The sequence below is a fragment of the Protobothrops mucrosquamatus genome, unplaced genomic scaffold (assembly GCF_001527695.2).
Source record: "Protobothrops mucrosquamatus isolate PMUCROS unplaced genomic scaffold, P.Mucros_1.0 scaffold1702, whole genome shotgun sequence".
In the NCBI taxonomy this organism is placed as follows: Eukaryota; Metazoa; Chordata; class Lepidosauria; order Squamata; family Viperidae; genus Protobothrops; species Protobothrops mucrosquamatus.
The window spans coordinates 97,849-116,584 of NW_015387854.1; the positions used below are offsets into that span (position 1 = coordinate 97,849).

The 18,736-nt window shown below is 35.2% G+C and overlaps 1 protein-coding gene across 1 annotated transcript in view; it reads right to left on the minus strand.

Moving 5' to 3' along the window:
• LOC107293690 (nardilysin-like) overlaps positions 1–18,736 on the minus strand; it is a 22,437-nt gene that overhangs the window by 2,927 nt on the left and 774 nt on the right. The window contains exons 2-18 of the mRNA XM_015822851.1: positions 17,778–17,855; positions 17,137–17,257; positions 16,247–16,305; positions 14,440–14,494; positions 14,162–14,266; positions 13,705–13,828; positions 12,829–12,915; positions 11,877–11,996; positions 11,445–11,496; positions 10,182–10,332; positions 8,675–8,802; positions 7,296–7,458; positions 6,376–6,407; positions 4,474–4,612; positions 3,060–3,107; positions 2,459–2,511; positions 1,304–1,387 (exon numbers count right to left, since the gene is read on the minus strand). Coding sequence (XP_015678337.1) covers positions 1,304–1,387; positions 2,459–2,511; positions 3,060–3,107; positions 4,474–4,612; positions 6,376–6,407; positions 7,296–7,458; positions 8,675–8,802; positions 10,182–10,332; positions 11,445–11,496; positions 11,877–11,996; positions 12,829–12,915; positions 13,705–13,828; positions 14,162–14,266; positions 14,440–14,494; positions 16,247–16,305; positions 17,137–17,257; positions 17,778–17,855 — 1,599 coding nt within the window. The remainder of the gene's footprint in view (positions 1–1,303; positions 1,388–2,458; positions 2,512–3,059; positions 3,108–4,473; positions 4,613–6,375; positions 6,408–7,295; positions 7,459–8,674; positions 8,803–10,181; positions 10,333–11,444; positions 11,497–11,876; positions 11,997–12,828; positions 12,916–13,704; positions 13,829–14,161; positions 14,267–14,439; positions 14,495–16,246; positions 16,306–17,136; positions 17,258–17,777; positions 17,856–18,736) is intronic.

Genomic DNA, 18,736 nt, shown 5'->3' on the forward strand with positions numbered 1-18,736 from the left:
TTCCTTGCCACAATTGTTAAGTGAATCACTGCAGTTGTTAAGTTAGTAACACAGCTGTTAAGTGAATCTGGCTTCCCCATTGTCTTTGCTTGTCAGGAGATCACAAAAGGTGATCCCATGATCCCTGGACACTGCAACCATCATAAATATGAATTGTTGCCAAGAGTCTGAATTTTGATCACATGACCATGGAGATTCTGCAACAGTCGACAATGTGAAAAATTGTTATAAGTCACTTTTTTTCAGTGCCATTGTAACTTTGAACGGTCACTAAATGAATTGTTGTAAATTGAAACTAGCTGTGTTCTTTTTTCCCTTTTTGTGTTGCTTATGTATCCAGACTAAAAATAGGGAAAAATAGTTTACTTTTAGAAAATAATATCCAGCTGAGAAACCAATAACTATTTGCTTGTCTCTTCTTGACAAGTTTTAAGAAAGTCCTTGGCAATTCTTATGTTCTTAATAGAATATAATTTGCATATTGAAAAGCAGCATGTCTAAAGCTGCAGTTTAGCACATTTCTAAACAATAATCGTATCTTTGTCTTTCTGGCAAATGTTCAATTCTCTTTCATGAAGTATTTATTTTTAAAAACCTTGTGTTGTCCTTAAAAGGACACCTCTTTTTCTCTCTGTGTTTGTGTGTTTGTGTGTATGTATGCATACACATTTATGCACAAATAAAGATCTTTATTTAAAGAAGAGAATGATAATAGTGATGAATTTTCTCAGAAAGAATTGCCTTCTACCTAATTCAAATTAATGTTCCCTGCAATATTCTTGCTTTTCATGTAGATAACATGGAAACATGCTACCTCCAGATCTTCTAAATTGATGATGTAAAAAAATTAAGCCTGACATGTATATTCCAAAGTAATTTATGAAGTATAGGACTCTATGAGATTATGTTAAGCTAAAGTCAGTTTTCATTTTTAGAAAAATCCCAATCCAGCTAAAATTCAGTGAAGGTATGCTGTGGAGTTTAATTTAGTGGCTGCTATGAATTGGTAATTTTCTTTTTAATGTACCTGGATCTGGGCCATAAATTCGATTGGCATTCCTATCTCTTATAGGTCAGGCCATTTAAGTAGGTAGGCTTGTTTTGGAAATGTATCTCAGCAAATACATTAAACCCGTCAGCTTTAAAAGAAAGCAGCAGAAACATTTATAATGGAGAATTAGCAGTTTTAAACATGTCAGAGTTTTTCAAGAATGATTAGCCATTAGCAGTTCCAGAACTCAGAGTTATAGGATGGAAACAGTAATATAACATTTACTTGATATGCAAAAAAAGAGAGACGTACTTATATTTGGTTGCTTGTGTTGTTACGGTAACAGAAAAACCCAGGATCCCAGAAGTATTTCTTGTAGCAGGGTAGACATGGTAACTAAAGCAAATGAACAGAACAATATTCCAGAGTCAGAAGTCATTTTATGCAAACTATTAATTAGAGTGTATTAATATACATTAGCTTTCCTATTAAACCCATTCTTCCATATGCTTGTTGAAACTTCATGGAAGCCAACATCCAGTGATTTACTAGAGTTACAGCTTTGAACTAGTGATTTAATCAAAGCCTTTCCATCTCCTAGACTTCAAGGGAGAGGAAAGAGACAGTGATAGCCCATTCCATCAGCAGGATTAAGTCTAGCTGTCCCTGGATCCTTTCTCCAATGTTAGATCATCCACGCTGAGCTGCAACCTCAAACATCTAAAAGGTACTAGATTAGAAGACCTTTGGATAGGTATTGCTTATTCTGGTCTAATATCCAGGATCGTGAATTTGTTCATTAAGGACCTAATTCACAGATGGAATAGTGGGAAACCAAAGCCAAAGTTATGGCATATTTTCATCTGCTTTTTCAAAAGTGGGAGTAGGAATATTCTATAGCAGTGTTTTTCAACCTTGGCAGCTTTAAGATGGGTGGACTTCAGCTTCCAGAGTTCCCCAGCCAACAAGGCTTCAAGCTGACAAGATTGAGAAACAATGATCTTACAGAGTTATTTGATGTTTAAAAGCAGTGATTTCAGATGAACCTACTTTTGAGTAAACATGGCTAGATTACAGTGTAGGAAGGGAATAATTAGATTTTTCACATTATGTTTCTTAATTAATAACTATTATTTTGGGGTTTTCCCACTAATTTTATAAAAAAGTTTTCCTTCCTTCCTTCCTTCCTTCCTTCCTTCCTTCCTTCCTTCCTTCCTTCCTTCCTTCCTTCCATTTTTTTTGCTTCCGAAGGTATTATCTGGAGAGTGAAAAATCTCACAAAAATACAGAAATTCATGTTTAATATAAAAGGGGGCAATATGCTGACTCTGTAAACTGTTTAGAGAGGGCTGTAAAGCACTGTGAAGTGGTATATACAGTAAGTCTAAGTCTTAGAGAGAGGAAATAATCCTATAGATATAAAAACTATGGTCTATGATCAGACAAGACCAGAAGTGGAAAACTCACCCCAGTGTATTCTTGGTCCTTAGGAAATCAAAGCATGGCTCCTCCATGTGCATCTGAAATTCCACAGATTTAGAAGTTAAATACCGTAGTTTGCTTAACTCATACTTTTATAAAATTATACATGATTTTTTTCCCTTAAAAAGGGGAGATGTTGTTGAAAGCTTTACAGTTGTGGCTTTCTTCTGAAATGTATCTAGAATTACATGAGGAATCTGACAATTTTTTTATTAAAATTTTTATTAAAAGGGATAAGCTACTGCTGCATTTGATGAAGTGAATTTCAGCTCATGGTACTGTATGTTGTTCATTTTTAAAAAAATGATAATAGGAAAAAGTGCTATCAAATTCCTGATTTTATTTCACTATAGACTAATGGATTTGCTTCTATAATGTTTAGAATTAGAGATATAAGGAGGAGGAGGAGAAATATAATTTTTAATTACAACTAAGAGGTGGTGAAACAGTTTACAAAGCAGTTGAAAAAATGCAATAGTTCTTCAGCTATAAATTAAAAATTATGCACATCAGGATAGGGAGTAAGAAGGAAGCAGAAAGAACAAACATGGGCATTATTTTTAAAGTTACAGGCATTAGAACTTACCACAAGCAGTTCTGTGAGTGTATAGTCTTTTAATTTCTTAGCTCCAGTCTAAAAAAATAGGTGATAGTAGGTTAATGATTTATCTGGGTATGTGGTATATATTTCAAAATGTAATGAAAATATACCATAAGAAGATTTCTGGTTTTGCATTGTTTAATGAGAGGGAAAGGGAAAAAATATGGGGAAGAAAGGAAGATCAAGGAAAAAATATTGGATTGTGCAGTACTGAATAGATTTATATTGAAGAAGCTAATGTTAAATATGTGAACCCAGACATGTTGTTTACTAAGCTCTAAAGATTGTATTTTTTAAAAATTAATGAAATCTATATAAAAAAGAAAATATACCATAAGAATGCCTTTAATATGTTCTTGCCCTAGGTTTTGCTAAGGAACTGAGGTCTCTGGATCATCAAAGCCATCAATGGTTAAACTATTTATTTATTTTTGCATGCAATGCTCAAATTGCCCATTTGAAGGAAGGGATTGGGATAAAAAGACTGCCAGTGTTTGACAATAGTGATATCAAGAGACATCCATGGGGCAGGTGAAGAAAGTCACACTGGTGGCCATAAATATTTGACCAAAAACCCATCTTTTGCAGACAATACATGTAAAAAAAAGATATGAGGTCTTGATTACTTCTGGTAATCAATCTAACCTATTACTACTGGTTTCTATCACCATCATGGGGGTTCTTTTGACACCCCCTCCTTGCTCTATTTGACAATCACTCATTCAAAAAACTCATTTCCTTAAAAAGTGCCATTTTATGCTTGAAAAGAAATAGAACAGGGGTGTCAAACTGCCAGCCCATGGGCCAGATGCATCATAGCGAAATCTCGCCCACCCCAATGCCGGCAATGGCAAAAAAGTTATGATACGTCGCGACACGTCATGTGACGTTGCGAGTTTGACACCCCTGAAATAGAAGCTTCCAATTTCCTTTGCAGCAAATATAAGTACAATTCCAAAATTATCTCTTTATGATTATAAATAAGCTCACTTTTTTGTACTATCCATTTTTTTAATCATCATACCCATGAATCATACAGTAAGTACATTTTTTTCTGCCTCATGTAAAAAGTCTATTTCCAGTTGTAAATTATTCTAGTAATAGACTAAGAAATGTGGGATAAGTAGAAGGAATCAGTAAAAAGGTAACTATTATGACACTAATAATTTTCTCCTTAAAAACTTATAAACTTTAATATAGAATCATAGGATAAATTATTATATGAATGTATTATTTACATATACCATAATTTTTATTTGTGACTAAAAGACAAAAATAAAAAGGTACAAGTGTCACTTTTAAAAATTGTCATGTGATAAAATAGCTCAACAATCACAATAAATTCATATAAGTAATCATACAGCTTAACGTCCATTTCAAATCCTGTGATAAAATTCACCTGGTAATAGACTGTGACATCAGTGTTTGCATCCCCAATGTGAAGAGATTTCACTTTACATAGGATGTGAGTATTAGGCAACTCCATCACTCGAAACTGAATAGGACATGGGTGTATTAGAGGATGGAACTGCAATTTTCTGGAGAAGGAAAGAGACCAAAAAACCCCCCAAGTAACAAAGCAGCTTATATGGAAAAATTATTCTACATAATAAAATCTCCCTTTAAAAAAGCAATCCAACTCCCTGACTATCCTTTTTGATATCTCATTTTTTCACTGGCAGGTGAATAATCATAGCATTCTCAAAAGGATGAGGGGTCCTTGGTGCTCTCTGAGCTTGGTTGTTTTTTTTTTTTTTGCAGATGTTTCATTACCCAAACTAGATAAATCAGACATGTCAAACTCATGACGTCACGTGATGTCGCGAGATGTATAGGGACAGTTTTGCGATTGCCAGCAATGGGGTTGGCGCAGCTTCCGGATGACACATCCAGCCCGTGGGCCGGCAGTTTGACACCCCTAAGATAAATCATCAACACACTAGTTACCTAGTTTAGGTAATGAAACATCTGCAAAAAAACAACCAAGCTCAGAGAGCACCAAGGGAACCCTCATTTCAACCTTCATCTGCAAATATTTTCCTTTATTGGTATAGGAGTTTGCAGGACTTTGAAAGCATCTCTTTCCTGTCAAAAAATCAGCACATTGGTAGGTAAACAAAATTTACTCAGCTTTCCTTTGAAAATGCAACCAAGGAATGAGGCAGAAGTAAGTAAGAAGCATTGTAGGTCCAAAATTGAATCAAAGCAGCAGAAAAATATAAACCTGTTTGACTCCAAGTAATTGCAGAAACAGGGCAAAGTTCTAACAGAGGAGAAATTTCTACCAGTGGGTCATTTTCTAATGGCAAGCTATAGCACTTAGTCTGAAATTGTTATTTAGAATTTCAGAAATCTGGTTTATTCGGCAGCAGTTCTAATTCTTAAGTTTCTATTCCCAAGGAAGAAAGACTGCATTTTCCTGCAGTTTCATGCTTCTGCATCTTTCAGTAGTCTGGCTTTTGACCTGCTGTCACTCTTATGGCCTGAGATGGTCCTTAGGGGTTTTCTGTATGCAACCTGAGGTTTCAGCTACGTTGGTAGAACATACCAATTTTCCTCCATCTGCTCTGTTGGGTCCTGTCTCTTAGCCCATATCCGTCTTCAAAAGACCCTGCCCTACAGCTGCATTGCTATGTCGTCTGACAAAGGTCATAATCAAAGCTATGCTTTATATAAAACATTTTTCACAATGCCCTTTGAAGTTCTACAAAACGAGGTCTCCTTGCTTCCAAATATTAGAATGGGATGACTGCACCATCCCTTCTGTCTAATAAATGGAGTCCAGAAGTTGATGAGAGCTTATACTCCACATTCAGCAAAGCTCCCTGCTATGGTGATATGGAATCTACTTTGCTGGAATGTAGTATAAGCTCATGGAAACAATTATTCACAATTACTATGAAAATTATGCTGGAATTTTGAATAAGCAAGTTTAGCTAAATGAATGCAAGCAAACATCAAATAATGCTTGAGAATATTTATAGTTTGAAAAAAAATCTGGAATTTCAAAGTTTTTGGTAATTAAGATAACATTGGTAGAAAATATTTTTTAAAATATAGAGAATTAAACACAGGTGTTCTTAAACAAATGCAAGCATGATGGGCGGCACACAAGACTAATAAATAAATAATACAACACAACTGTACTAAATGCATATTAAAAAGGCTGGGAATTATAAAGAATTAAGTTTCCAATGCAAATTATAGTTTAGTGTTGTGAAAATAACACTAACTACCATATAGTTCTTGCAAAAAAACTGTGTCTTTTATTCAGTAGTGAGAATCAAATCACAGTACTTACCCAGAGATATAATTCATAAACTCCTTTGACTCCTAAGAGATAAATTGTGAAAGGTAACACATTTGAAAAAAATTAGGCAAAGTAATTTTGTCCCAATAGTCAACAATATTTTGCATCAAAGACCATCATGGAATTCCAAGGCTGTAGGCTTGATAAGAAAGGGTTCTTAGTAGAAAAATGCAATAGCAAACTATTTCTATAGTACTGCCAAAATAATTTGGCCTTCACATCACCAGAACCGCTTTTCAACACAAGTTCAATTCACAGAATAGTTAAAATTTTACCCTCTTTGAAAGCAAATTTCATCTCAGAATCTTTATTTAAAAATTGTTTGTATTGATATACAATGTCCACGTGATATCACATAGCAAACAGCAACAATATGAAACTAACAATTTTAAAATGTCAATAAAGTAATAAAGCTATCTAGGAAATATAGTCTATAATATTTATTGATTTCATTATTTTTATTTATTTATTAAATAAAATCTCACCACCAGGTGACTCTGGGCAGCTTACAACATTAAAATGAAACTATAAATATATGTATAAATATATAAAATCACATTAAATAGCAATAGCACTTAGACTTATATACAGTCCTCTCTGAACAGTTTACAGAGTCAGCATATCGCGCCCAACAATTTGGGTCCTCATTTTACCAACCTCAGAATGATGGAAGGCTGAGTCAACCTTGAGTCCATCAGGATTGATAATAAACCAAAATAAAACAATAAAATACAAGTTATAAATAAAGATGGGGTTTATTATGATAAAAGATGTATTATCATTTATTATTATTTCATAAATATCTAGTAAAACATATAGATTGTAAAAGGGCATAAAAATTAGGGAGTTATAATACTTGGTACCAACTGATGATCTTCACCACCCCATATCTAAGTGGATTTTGTACTCACATTTTTTGTAAAGTTTCCTTGGACAAGTCCTTCTACCCACAGGTTTGATTTGAAAGCACCAACAAATTTCGTCAGAGATTCTATAGAAATACCATTAATCAAAGTTTGATATTTCTCTATTAATGACCATCTGCCATGTTCCAATATTGATAGCCGTATATCTCTGGAAATCCCAAAATGAAGAGATATCAGTAAACATGTATTAATTCTGGATTCTTAGTTTTTTCAATACTGAAAGCATGATAATAATCTAACTCCATTCACATGTCATTCAAATAAATATTGGGGCAAGATTGCATACTTAGTTCAACTCTTCTCCCAGTGTCCCACCACCTAACATCAGGAACCTCTCTATGTGAACAGCCACTTAGTCATAAGAGGATCAAGTAGAATACTTAACTGTATGGGTGTCATACTTACAGGGCTACAGTGCAAGAGATAATGCATTTCTATAGCAGATGGTGCATAATCTAAGATCTCATTTCCATGCTCTAAAACCTTGGGTAAGGTTATTCAGAACCTCTCCAAAATTTATCACCAATTTGTGACAGCTTTGATGTGACAAACAATTATTAAATATACAAGAGGTCATACATTTATGAGAACTAATTGACTGAATATATTTTTAATTAAACAAATCAGATCAAATTTAGTTTTTGATCAGTTACTATTCACATTAGTTGCCTTGATTCTAATTTTTGAAGTATATATTTGCTTTTATTAATTCAAGGCCAAATGTTTCTTCTAGCCTGGGGAAAGTTATAGATTGCAAATATCTTCTACAGCAGCAGTCCCCAATCTTTTTACCTTGGTGGTCCGGACCAGTGCAGGGGTTTGTGTAAATGGCAGGCACACAAACACATGCACAGCTCCATTGGTGCAAGTGGTGGTCTCACACACTCCCTATTTGTGCAAATGGAGCTTTGTGTGTGAGTGGAGGGCACTTGCATGTGTAGCTCCACTTGCATGCATGGAGGATATTTATGCTCATGCACAAAGCTCCACTTGCATGAGTGGAGAATGGAGAGTCCTGACAAATGGAGCTTTGCATGTGAGCGCTGTCCACTCACATGAGTGGAGCTTCATGCACAAGCATAAGCGCCCTCTGCTCATGAGAGTGGAGATTCACACACACACTTGCCCATCGCTCACGTGGCCCAATTTCGAATGGGCTGCAGCCCAGTAGTGAGCTGCTGCCCAGGGGTTGGGGACCCGTAATCTATGGATTCAACCACTATCACACATCTTTAAACTCATAGGCTTGAAACTAGTTTTGTTGTTGTTTTGTTTTGTTGTAGTTGTTGTTTTAATTTATACAATTAAGCTCCAACACAGTCTTTATTTCCATGAAGTTAAAACTTAAACTTAAAAATACTCACTTGGCCAGTGTATCTGTTTTGATGAGATAATTAAAGTATGACCTTTTCAGCTGCTCTGTTATTATCTGGAAATTTGAAGGTGTGATCTTCAAGTCAGATAAATTATTGATTATCAAATGAAACAGCAACTAGAAAGAAAAGTTCAAGTAGAGCAGCAATTTATGAAATAAAACACTAAAAGGCGCCACATTAAGCATCTCACAACTCCTAGTCCAATGTAATATACAAAGCACAAGCACACCAATCTATATACTGGATACTGAAGGATCCAAAACATCTCTGATGTTGAATTAAAGGAGCTAGAATAGAGAAGGTTGAATGTAGTCATACTATCAGCCTTCAAATATTAGAAAAGCCATGTTTTGTAAAATTAGGCAAACCTTCAATATGCCTCATGAACTTTCAGAAACCTAAATTTACCCCTTGAAGTGAAGAATAAAATAATTCAACCCATCCTTAAAAGGGAAACATTCAAATCAATCCATTAATTTATTAAATAAATAAAATTACTGAGCTAAACATTTCCATCTGCCATTCTTGGTGACATTATACATTCTTTCCTCTATCCTGTGTAAGCCTTGACATTTACAAGGTACAAAAAATGATTGTCTCGTTTTGGTCTATAATGGTGTAAGGACACAAATATAATGATATTTATATAGCTCAATAAACATTACATAAATCAGGGAAAAAATCTCAAGAATAATGTTTTTCTTTTTCTTTATAGCTCATTTGAGGATTGCAATATATAATTGTACACATAGGATTTAGAGAAGTCAAATAACCCAATTTCCAGCTAGATAATCTCAGATAAGAGGATGGAGAAAGAGTTATTTGTAGCCAGACAACAAACCACGGTAGCAAAATTTGATTTAGTGTACATCCTCAGCACCTTTAAGATGGGTGGACTTCAACTTCCTTCAAGTCCATTTGTCTTAAAGGTGATGAGGTTGAGAAACACTAGTGTAGACCATCTTATGGCAGTGATTTATGAAATCTTTCACCAAAGATTAGGTACATAGTAACAGCAGGTAGTCCTTGATTCATGATTATAATTGGAAACCTGGTTGTAAGTAGTTGCAATAATAAATTAGGCATCAATCTGATCAGATCTGTGTTTTTGACATTTTTCATGGTGGTCATTAAGAGAATCACATGATCATTAAGCAAATGGTATGGCCATTAAGTAAACATATTCTTCCAAAAGTGGGCAAAAAATGTCACAAACCGGGTTCCCATGACCTCAGAATGCTACAACCGGTTGTAAAGGCACCCAAAATCTAGTCATGAGATCAAAGGGGAGGGGAAGCAACATTTTACAATAGCTGTAAAAACATTATGGGCCATAATGCACCTGTTCTGAGACCACTGTAACAAATGGTCATAAGTTGAGGACTACCTGAATTCTTCCATGTCTTATCCTTTCATTTCAGTTAAGTTGTTCTGGTTTTTTATCTTTACAGTCACTGGAATGGAAGTAGATTATGAAGAAGTAAGGATCACTCACAGGTAGCTTGTGGTTAAAGCCTTTCACTCGAATGGCCAAGCCATGCTCTTTAGCCATCACTTTATATTCCAGCTGAGCAACATCGGCTTCATATGCTGGTTCAGCAAGGTTATGGCTGAGGATGCTGACAAAAGTATCAAAAAGCACCATGCTAGGTGAGGGGAAAAAAAATGAAGTGAATTAACATAAGTTGAAGTGGCAGAGTTGTCATGTCTTCATGTTTTACAGGAGAAACAGAAAAGTGGCTGTTCTGAGACTAAAATTACAGATTGTCATTTCCATGGGTTAATTTCCCTTCGACATAATCTGTTTGGGGAGAGTTAAACTGCCATAACAGATAATCCAGCCATTTCCAAAAATTACAGACATTTTTACATTTATGAGCTTTTCCTCTCTCAAAAATACTGTATACTGAGTGAATTTAAGATATAGAAACAATTATCCTTACCTTTATGAATTAGGAGAGGTGGCTTCCCTTCAACAAAGATTCAAATGAACTCTTTTAAACCTCTTCAGAAAAAAAAGACTATGAAAGAAAACTGAGAGGAGTCTTTGGTAAGTTCTGCAGTTCAAACTTCTCTCAACCTTCTTTTGCAGCATTGGTCAAAGGCAGTGGTGGGATTCAGCCAGTTCACACCAGTTCAGCAGAACTGGTAGCTAATTTTTTTTTGCCCAGGCCTAGAATGGACTTCCGGAAGCAGCATCCACAGAGAACTGGTTGTTCATATATTTGAATCCCACCACTGGTCAAAGGGCTTTCAGGATGGATGACTTTGGCAAATGCCATAGGATCTTTGTGCCTAATGTGGTAATATTAATACTTGCTGAGGTTCTTCCATATCAGCACATAGTGAACCACAAAGTGTGCATTGGAGCTAGAAAATGTAGAATCTTTTCCTGATTGCTTGTTAAAGGTGCTTCCTGAGTAGGGAACTTTGGAAAGTGCTGAGGACAATCCCAAAGCCATGCAGCCTGAAGTTCCCTTTCCATGTGCTGAAACATCTTCAGCTGTCAAATCTTCGGTGAACACTGTATCAGTCCTGAATCCATCTACTTTAGAAAACGTAGATTAGTACTAAGATAGAGCTGCAAGGAGCCTTCTAACCACAGAATTCTGGTTCAAGGACTTTGCTTAATCAAAGTGAATCTAAATCACTTCATACAAGGCTGTATATGTATTATTGCAGCCTAACAGTAACAGTGAAGTCTCTTATTATTTTTTTTAAAAAACTAATGCAACGAATCAATTAAAGGAATGCTTACTTCAATGCAGACTTTAATATTATTGGTGATACCAGGTAGAAACAGATAAATCCTGGAGAAAAATGAATAAATTGGAAAAGCGGTAAGAATATCAAAATCATACTGTTTATATAGATACATCTATATTTTTAAAGAGTCACTGAAATCTCCCCTACACTGGTTGAGGGGTGTTCAGTTAGATCCAACATCACAATTGTGTTCTTTCTGGGTAGATTTTCCTTAAATCACCTTCTTGTTAAGCATTTATCCTAAGCTCTTTTCACGTCTGTTTCCCCAAAGGATTCATTGAGAAGAGATTTTCCATGACAAAGAGCTCTCCAAAGTGCTGATTGCTTCGAGCAGTTAAAGAACTGTTAAAGAATACCTTGACAAGATATCTTCTCCATAGATGTAATCTAAGATGTATGATTCAGTTGTATTTATACAATTTACCTTTGGGCACACCAAATTTATTGTCTTCCTTGTACCATAAACACCCTTCCCGTGTGTTTATTATTCTGGTAGGATATTCTGGAGCATGGATACTTGCTTCTTTCACAGAGAAATCTGTGGCTAAGATAGGAGATAAAAATGGCAAATTTCTATACTGAAGACAATATTTATTAATGGATTTGGTCTGCCTGCTACATTGCTTCATAAGATCTTCATAAACTTTATATGAATCTCTGGACATACAAACCTCTATAGCTACTTCCTAAAGTTTTGATTACAATTGCCAAAATTCAGGCATAATTTCCTAGCATTTTCAGGCAAAAAAATTAAAACCTGAGGCTTAGATTAGTTGAAAAAAAAACTTGAAAAAATCCTTGTCCCATAAACCTAGAGGGGGTAGCACTAAGGGAAGAAAAAGAAAATCTTTTCTTATGTATCCAAGTCTATTATTTGTTATTTGTTAATTGTTATATTTATAGTCGTTGCTCCCCAAAAGATATTAATGCTACCAATGTGGATAATGATGGCAAACCTTTTAGAGACCAAGTGCCCAAACTGCAACCCAAAACCCACTTATGCATCACCGGGTGCTGGGTGGGCGTGGCCACCGAGTGGGCATGGCCACCAAGCTGTCGGCTCATGCTCGCTCACTCGCTCGCTGTCCGCTCCGACTTGTGCTCGCTCTCAAGCTGTCTCCAGGAAATACTGCTTCTGCAGAAAGTTGCCCCTTTTATAGCCTCTCGCCTATTCCCAGATTGCGCATGCGCAAAGAGGAGGAGGGAGCAGCTCGGCCCAGAAATGGCTCGCGTGCCACCAGAGATGGCTCCGCATGCTGCCTGTGGCACGCATGACATAGGTTCGCCACCATGGATTTAGTGGATTAATGGTTTAACCCAGTGCAATAATAAGAACACTTTTAAATTGAACAGGACTGTTTGGTAGTAGTACTAACCTATATATTTATTTTCTTGTGGCAGATGTAAATCTGGATTCAGAGGGAAATCAGTGTTCCACAAGTTGCTCCAATACGGGTCAATGTCTGTGAATGTAACACAATTCATAATGAATGCCTTAGTAGAGAATACTTCAAGATAAGTATTAGCCTTAGATTCAGTGGTGCAGAGAATCTAGCTTAAGCTAGGCTCAAGTGAGCTCTAATTTTCTTAAACTTTAATTCTATATAAGCCTTCTAAATCATGCATTCAATCCTCCCCATCCTCTGGAGGACAGCTAGAATCTTTTAATACCAGAAACACCGCAGGAAAAGAAGGAAACTATCAATTTTATGTTTCCCAAATCTCTAACTTTTACTGCATCTTCGTTTCATCTGAGTTCATGATTTAATCATAATTTGTGACTTTTGTTCCTGTGTTTACTTACTTTTGAACCCTTGACTCTTGGATTGGCTGACTACTCAACTCAGCACTCTGGCTTATGGATCGTATTTGGATCACTCTCTTGCTGCTTAAACTTCAAACAGACTTATTCCGATAAGCTCTCTTTGCACAGACTCTGATTTATGATATTGTCTACTGTTATCTGCTTAACACCACAGAAACTGTGTCCAATTATGAATGTTTGCAAACTGAGAGAGGACATAGTCGGCATGGCCAATGCCACAAGAGAGCAAGAGCTATCAAACTCCATCGCATATGAATAAAATGAAAACCCTGAATTTTGAATTCTAAAGAGAAATCCTTGTAACTAAACAATTCATATGGAAGTTAATGCAACATTTTGCACCATTAATGACATTTTTGCTCTGAGATGTTTTGAAGCAGATTTTTAGAAACCAGTAATAACCAGTAATAACAAATGGCCACTTTACCTAACACACAATATTGTGTCCCAAACCAGTTTTCTTTCTTGGTGCATTGTCCCTCGTGGGAAGGAGATAAGAGAAAGATGTTTACTTTTTCAGGAATGAGTTGATTAAGGGCATCAGCAATGATCTGCAAATAGAATAAATCAATTCATTCTGTTAGTCAATTTTTCATAATTTTTCATAAACATTGCCTCTTTGTTCTTAAGCTGACTTTTTTTTTAATGCCATGCCATAAGAATTATTATGGGGGATGGAGGATGGGATATTATCAACCCATTGAAACTCACAGGCTAATTGGTTAGGAACCTTGTTGTATTGCCTACACAACAGAAAAGAAAACCTTGTTGTATTGCCCCTAGACCTACACTTTAAAGAAGCTTCATTGCATTTTGGATCAAGAAGTGTATAGAAATATTTTCATTTCATTTCTTTTTTTCAGACACACGTGGACTCCACTTACTTCAGCATTATATTCAATCAGTAGTTGATCTCCTGTTAGTAGGTCTTCCTTTTCAAAGATGTGCATATTTTCACAAATATTTTCTACAAACTCAATTGGGTCACTCTGGAGATATGGAAATCACAATGAAGAAATAATAAAGTCTAATAAAGATTAGAGTTTCTTAAAACCTAGTCTTGAAACACAGCACAATTCACAAGAGTTGGATTCATTTGAATTCCATTTTCTAAAATAATGTGCCAATATTTCCAGTGTTACTGCTGGCATATTGAAAATACCTGTTCCTGGAAACAAAATTCATTAGCTTCAATCTTCTGAATCTCTTCCCATATTCTGCAAAAGAAAAAGTTGTGACCATTATCACATGGAACAGCTCTCAAACCATCTCGGTATCCTTGAAATGTTTGGACTACAATCTCCAACATTCTCAACAATATTTGTAGTGGTTGCGCTATTCTTGGACCTTAAATCTACACATCAGAAAGATACAGGTTGTCCTCAACCTACGCCCACAATTGAGCCCAACATTTCTGTTTCTAAGTGAGACAGTTATTAAGTGAATTTTGCCCCATTTTACAATATTTCTTGCCACCATTGTTAAGAGAATCACTGCAGTTGTAAAAATACTAACATAGTTGTTAAGTGAATCTGGCTTCCCCATTGACTTTGCTAGTCAGAAGGTCACCAAATGGAATCACATGATCCTGGGAAACTGCAATTGTCATAAATATGAACCAGTCCTCGTTTTATGACCACAATTGGGACCAGAATTTCCATTGCTAAGCAAGGCAGTTGTTGAGTGAGTCATCCTGACTTTATGACCTTTTTTAACCAGGGTGGTTAAGGAATCACTGCAGTTGTTAAGTTAATCACAGAGTAATTAATTGAGTCCAGCTTCCCCTGTGTGACTTTCCTTTCAGAAGCCAGCAGAGAAGAGCGCAAATGGCTATCACATGACCCCAGGATGCTGCCATTGTTGTAAATGCATGTTGGTTGCCAAGCACTGAATTTTGATCATTTGACTGGGGGGATGTAATAATAATAATAATAATAATAATAATAATAATAATAATAATAATAATAATAACAACAACAACAACAACAACAACAACAACAACAACAATAATAATAATAATAAAGTTGGAAGGGACCTTGGAGGTCATCTAGTCCAACCCCCTGCTCAGGCAGGAAACCCTATTCCATTTCAGACAAATGGCTGTCCAGTCTCTTCTTAAAAACTTCCAGTGTTGGAGCATTCACCGCTTCTGGAGGCAGGTTGTTCCACTGTTTATTTGTTCTAACTGTCAGGAAGTTTCTCCTTAGTTCTAGGTTGCTTCTCTCCTTGATTAGTTTCCATCTGTTGTTTTATGACAGTCGTACATGCTAGGACCAGTCATAAGTCATTTTTTTCAATATCTTTGTAACATCAAATGATGTTACTTGATGAATGGTGGTGAGTTGAGGACTACATGTATTCTTCCTATCTGTCACTTTTTAGGGTATGAGAAACAGAAACATATATTATGGTTCTGAACAGATGACTAACACCTATCCCAAAGGTACTTTTTCAACTGGCAACTGGACTTTGTTTTTCCTTGAAGACATTTTGCTTTGCTTCAGTTGAACTGAAGAAGCTAATTGGATGAGAAGTGAAATGTCTTCAGGTAAAAAAAAAAGTCCAGCTGCCTTTTGAAAAAGCATCTTTGGGACAACCATGACCTGGATGACTGAGAATCTCCATAGACACGACTAACTCTTATCAAATAAAAATTCACTTTTGTTGGAAGGAATGCCTTTTAGAGGTCTATTCTATGTTAATATGAAACCTTATACAGTTATTTACATAGCATTGTTTATTACTGCTGTCAAAGAGATTATACTGCACATTTCAAACACTGTTACTACATATATTGTATATGTTGATTTGATTTGAAGATTAATATATTTAATATGTATGGTATTCTTAAACTCTTTGTTATTTACAGCATCAGTTACAATATGTACTGAAAATATGTTAAATACAAAATAAGAAATGACTAACAAAGTCATAACATTCTTCTTTTTATACATATATATATAATATACCTTTTTTCTGGTCCATTTTTTTGCAACATCTTTAAATACTGAAATATAAGATGAATAACCTGAAGATAAAGAAATGGATTCAGTTATTTTGGGGCTACATTTGACTACAAAGAAAGGCAGCATTCACAATTAATAAACCATTCACAAATAATCCTCCAGACAAACAAACAAAAAAAGTATTGTTTTGTTTCTTTAGCCCCACCTTCTAACAATTTCTGATATCCTATGTTATGGCATTCTCAATCAGATATTATCTTCTCCATTGATCCATAGCAAACATGGATTAAGAATCTTTTATCTGAGATTTTAGATCCTTTTAGTATGGTAGCCCCAAAAGTCCTTGTTTGCTTTGATGATATGCCCAACCTTGGTTTAATTCCAAAATTGGAAAAGAAAAATATTTTTTTCTGCAGGATTATTGCCCATGGAATTTTCATGAATTCATTTATGGTTCCAGCAGATCATAAGTATATAGACTATTGATGAAGATATATAGTATGCTATGGAGGATCTATTACCCAGTACTGATTTCAGAAGAATTGTCCATTTCCTCTCCTTCATTACTCACAAATATCTCTAAATCTCCAGCAAACACTGTAAAAATAATCTTAATGATTCCCAAAAGTCTAACCTATCACAAAAGATGAATCTTCACTCCTTGGTTGATCCTCTGTAGCATTGTCCAACACTAAACCATTTATATATTTCTATTAAATGCATTCTATTCTGAAAATGACAGAGCATTGTAAACATTTGGAATCTAACCCTGTTGCATAAAGAAAAGAAATACTAATATTCTATTCCCTTTTCAAGTTGTCATTGGACTTTGTGGAATTTACAATACAATAGTATATATTGGAATAATAATAGTAATAATAATAGCAATTGACCTCATAGAAATATTTAAGGCCTTCATCTGTCAAAGTCACTGAAATGCTGAAGATGGAATAGGTAGAGTTTTGTTCAAATCCTGTCTCACCATTTCCTCCATATAAGGCAAGAGCCCAAAACCTATTATAAAAGTAAAGCTGTGATTAAAGTAAATAAATAAATATTAGAACTGTAAACAGCGAACATTAACTGAACATTTAATCTGGTTATAGTTCTAAAAGTGGGCTCTTGCAAAGTAGCTTTTCAAAAATATAAATATTATAAACAATATTCCATGGCCTTTAATATTCTCAAAAATATACTTATATTAAGTGTTCGGTAATATGCATGTACATTCAATGAATTGTTTAATCAGTATACAGTTTTTCTAATCAATTAAAAAGTAATATATTTTCAAGAAGCATTGCTTGATAACTGCAGAAGGGTCAGGGTTAGGGTTAGGATTAGGGTTAGAAACATGGTCTCAATCTTTGACACCCATAACTGTTTTATTTTGGGACAATTTCCCCCCCTCTTAAATGACAAAGTGTAGATAAAGTAGCTAGAGTTTTTTTTTGTAGAATTCTGATCTCTTGCAGTGGGCTTTGAAATTAGGTTGAGAATTGTAATGCAATAATAAACAAAAAAACTTTAGACATACTTCTTTCTAAGAATGGAGAGCACACTTCCACTACCTTCATGTCCTATCAGCCAAGAGATATAATGCAGTGGCTTCACCCTAAAAGTTTTGGGGAAAACATTAAACATGAACTTATTTTAAAACAGCTTGATCAGAAGGATAGATGTTTCTTTTATTTTTTTTTTTAAAAAACTGTATTACTTTTCTGTATATTCAGAAAATACTGCATTATTTCAGATTGGAAATTCGCCTGGAAGTCAAGTGGATGGAAAGGGCTAAAATTCTAGTCTCTTTTGCTAATCAATGCTACGTTAGGGAGGATTAACACTAAGATTAAAAGTGGTGTCATTTATTACAATTCAGAAGTAAAATAAAATACAAATATTCCTCAGCGTACGATTACAATTGAGCCCAAAATTTCCATTGCTAAGTAAGACAGTTGTTAAGTGAGTTGTGCCCCATTTTATGACATTTTTGCCACAGTTGTTAAGCAAATTGCTGCAGTTGTTAAGTGAAGCATACAGTTGTTAAGTGAATCTGACTTCCTCCGTTGAATTTGCTTGTCTGAAGCTGCCTGGGAAGGTTACAAATGATGGTCACATGGCCCTGGGACAGTGCAACTGTCATAAATACATGCCAGTTGCCAAGGGCCCAAATTTTGATCATGTGACCATGGGGATGCTGCCACAGTTGTAAGTGTGAAAATGGTCATAAATAACTTTTTTTCAATGCTGTTGTAACTTTGGTCACTAAATGAATGGTTGTGTGTCAAGTACTACTTGTAGACACATTCAAAGTTATCAGTAATAAAAAGTAAAAGTCAGGAGGTTAGGTTTGATTATTGGACTTTTATAGATAAAGTGTATAAGGAGAACATGATGGTCTCGTTTATCAAGTAAATGCCTCTTTGGAAATATTTTAGGTAATCATTTATTTATTTATTTATTATTTAAATTTACATACCGCCCTATCTCCCTTAC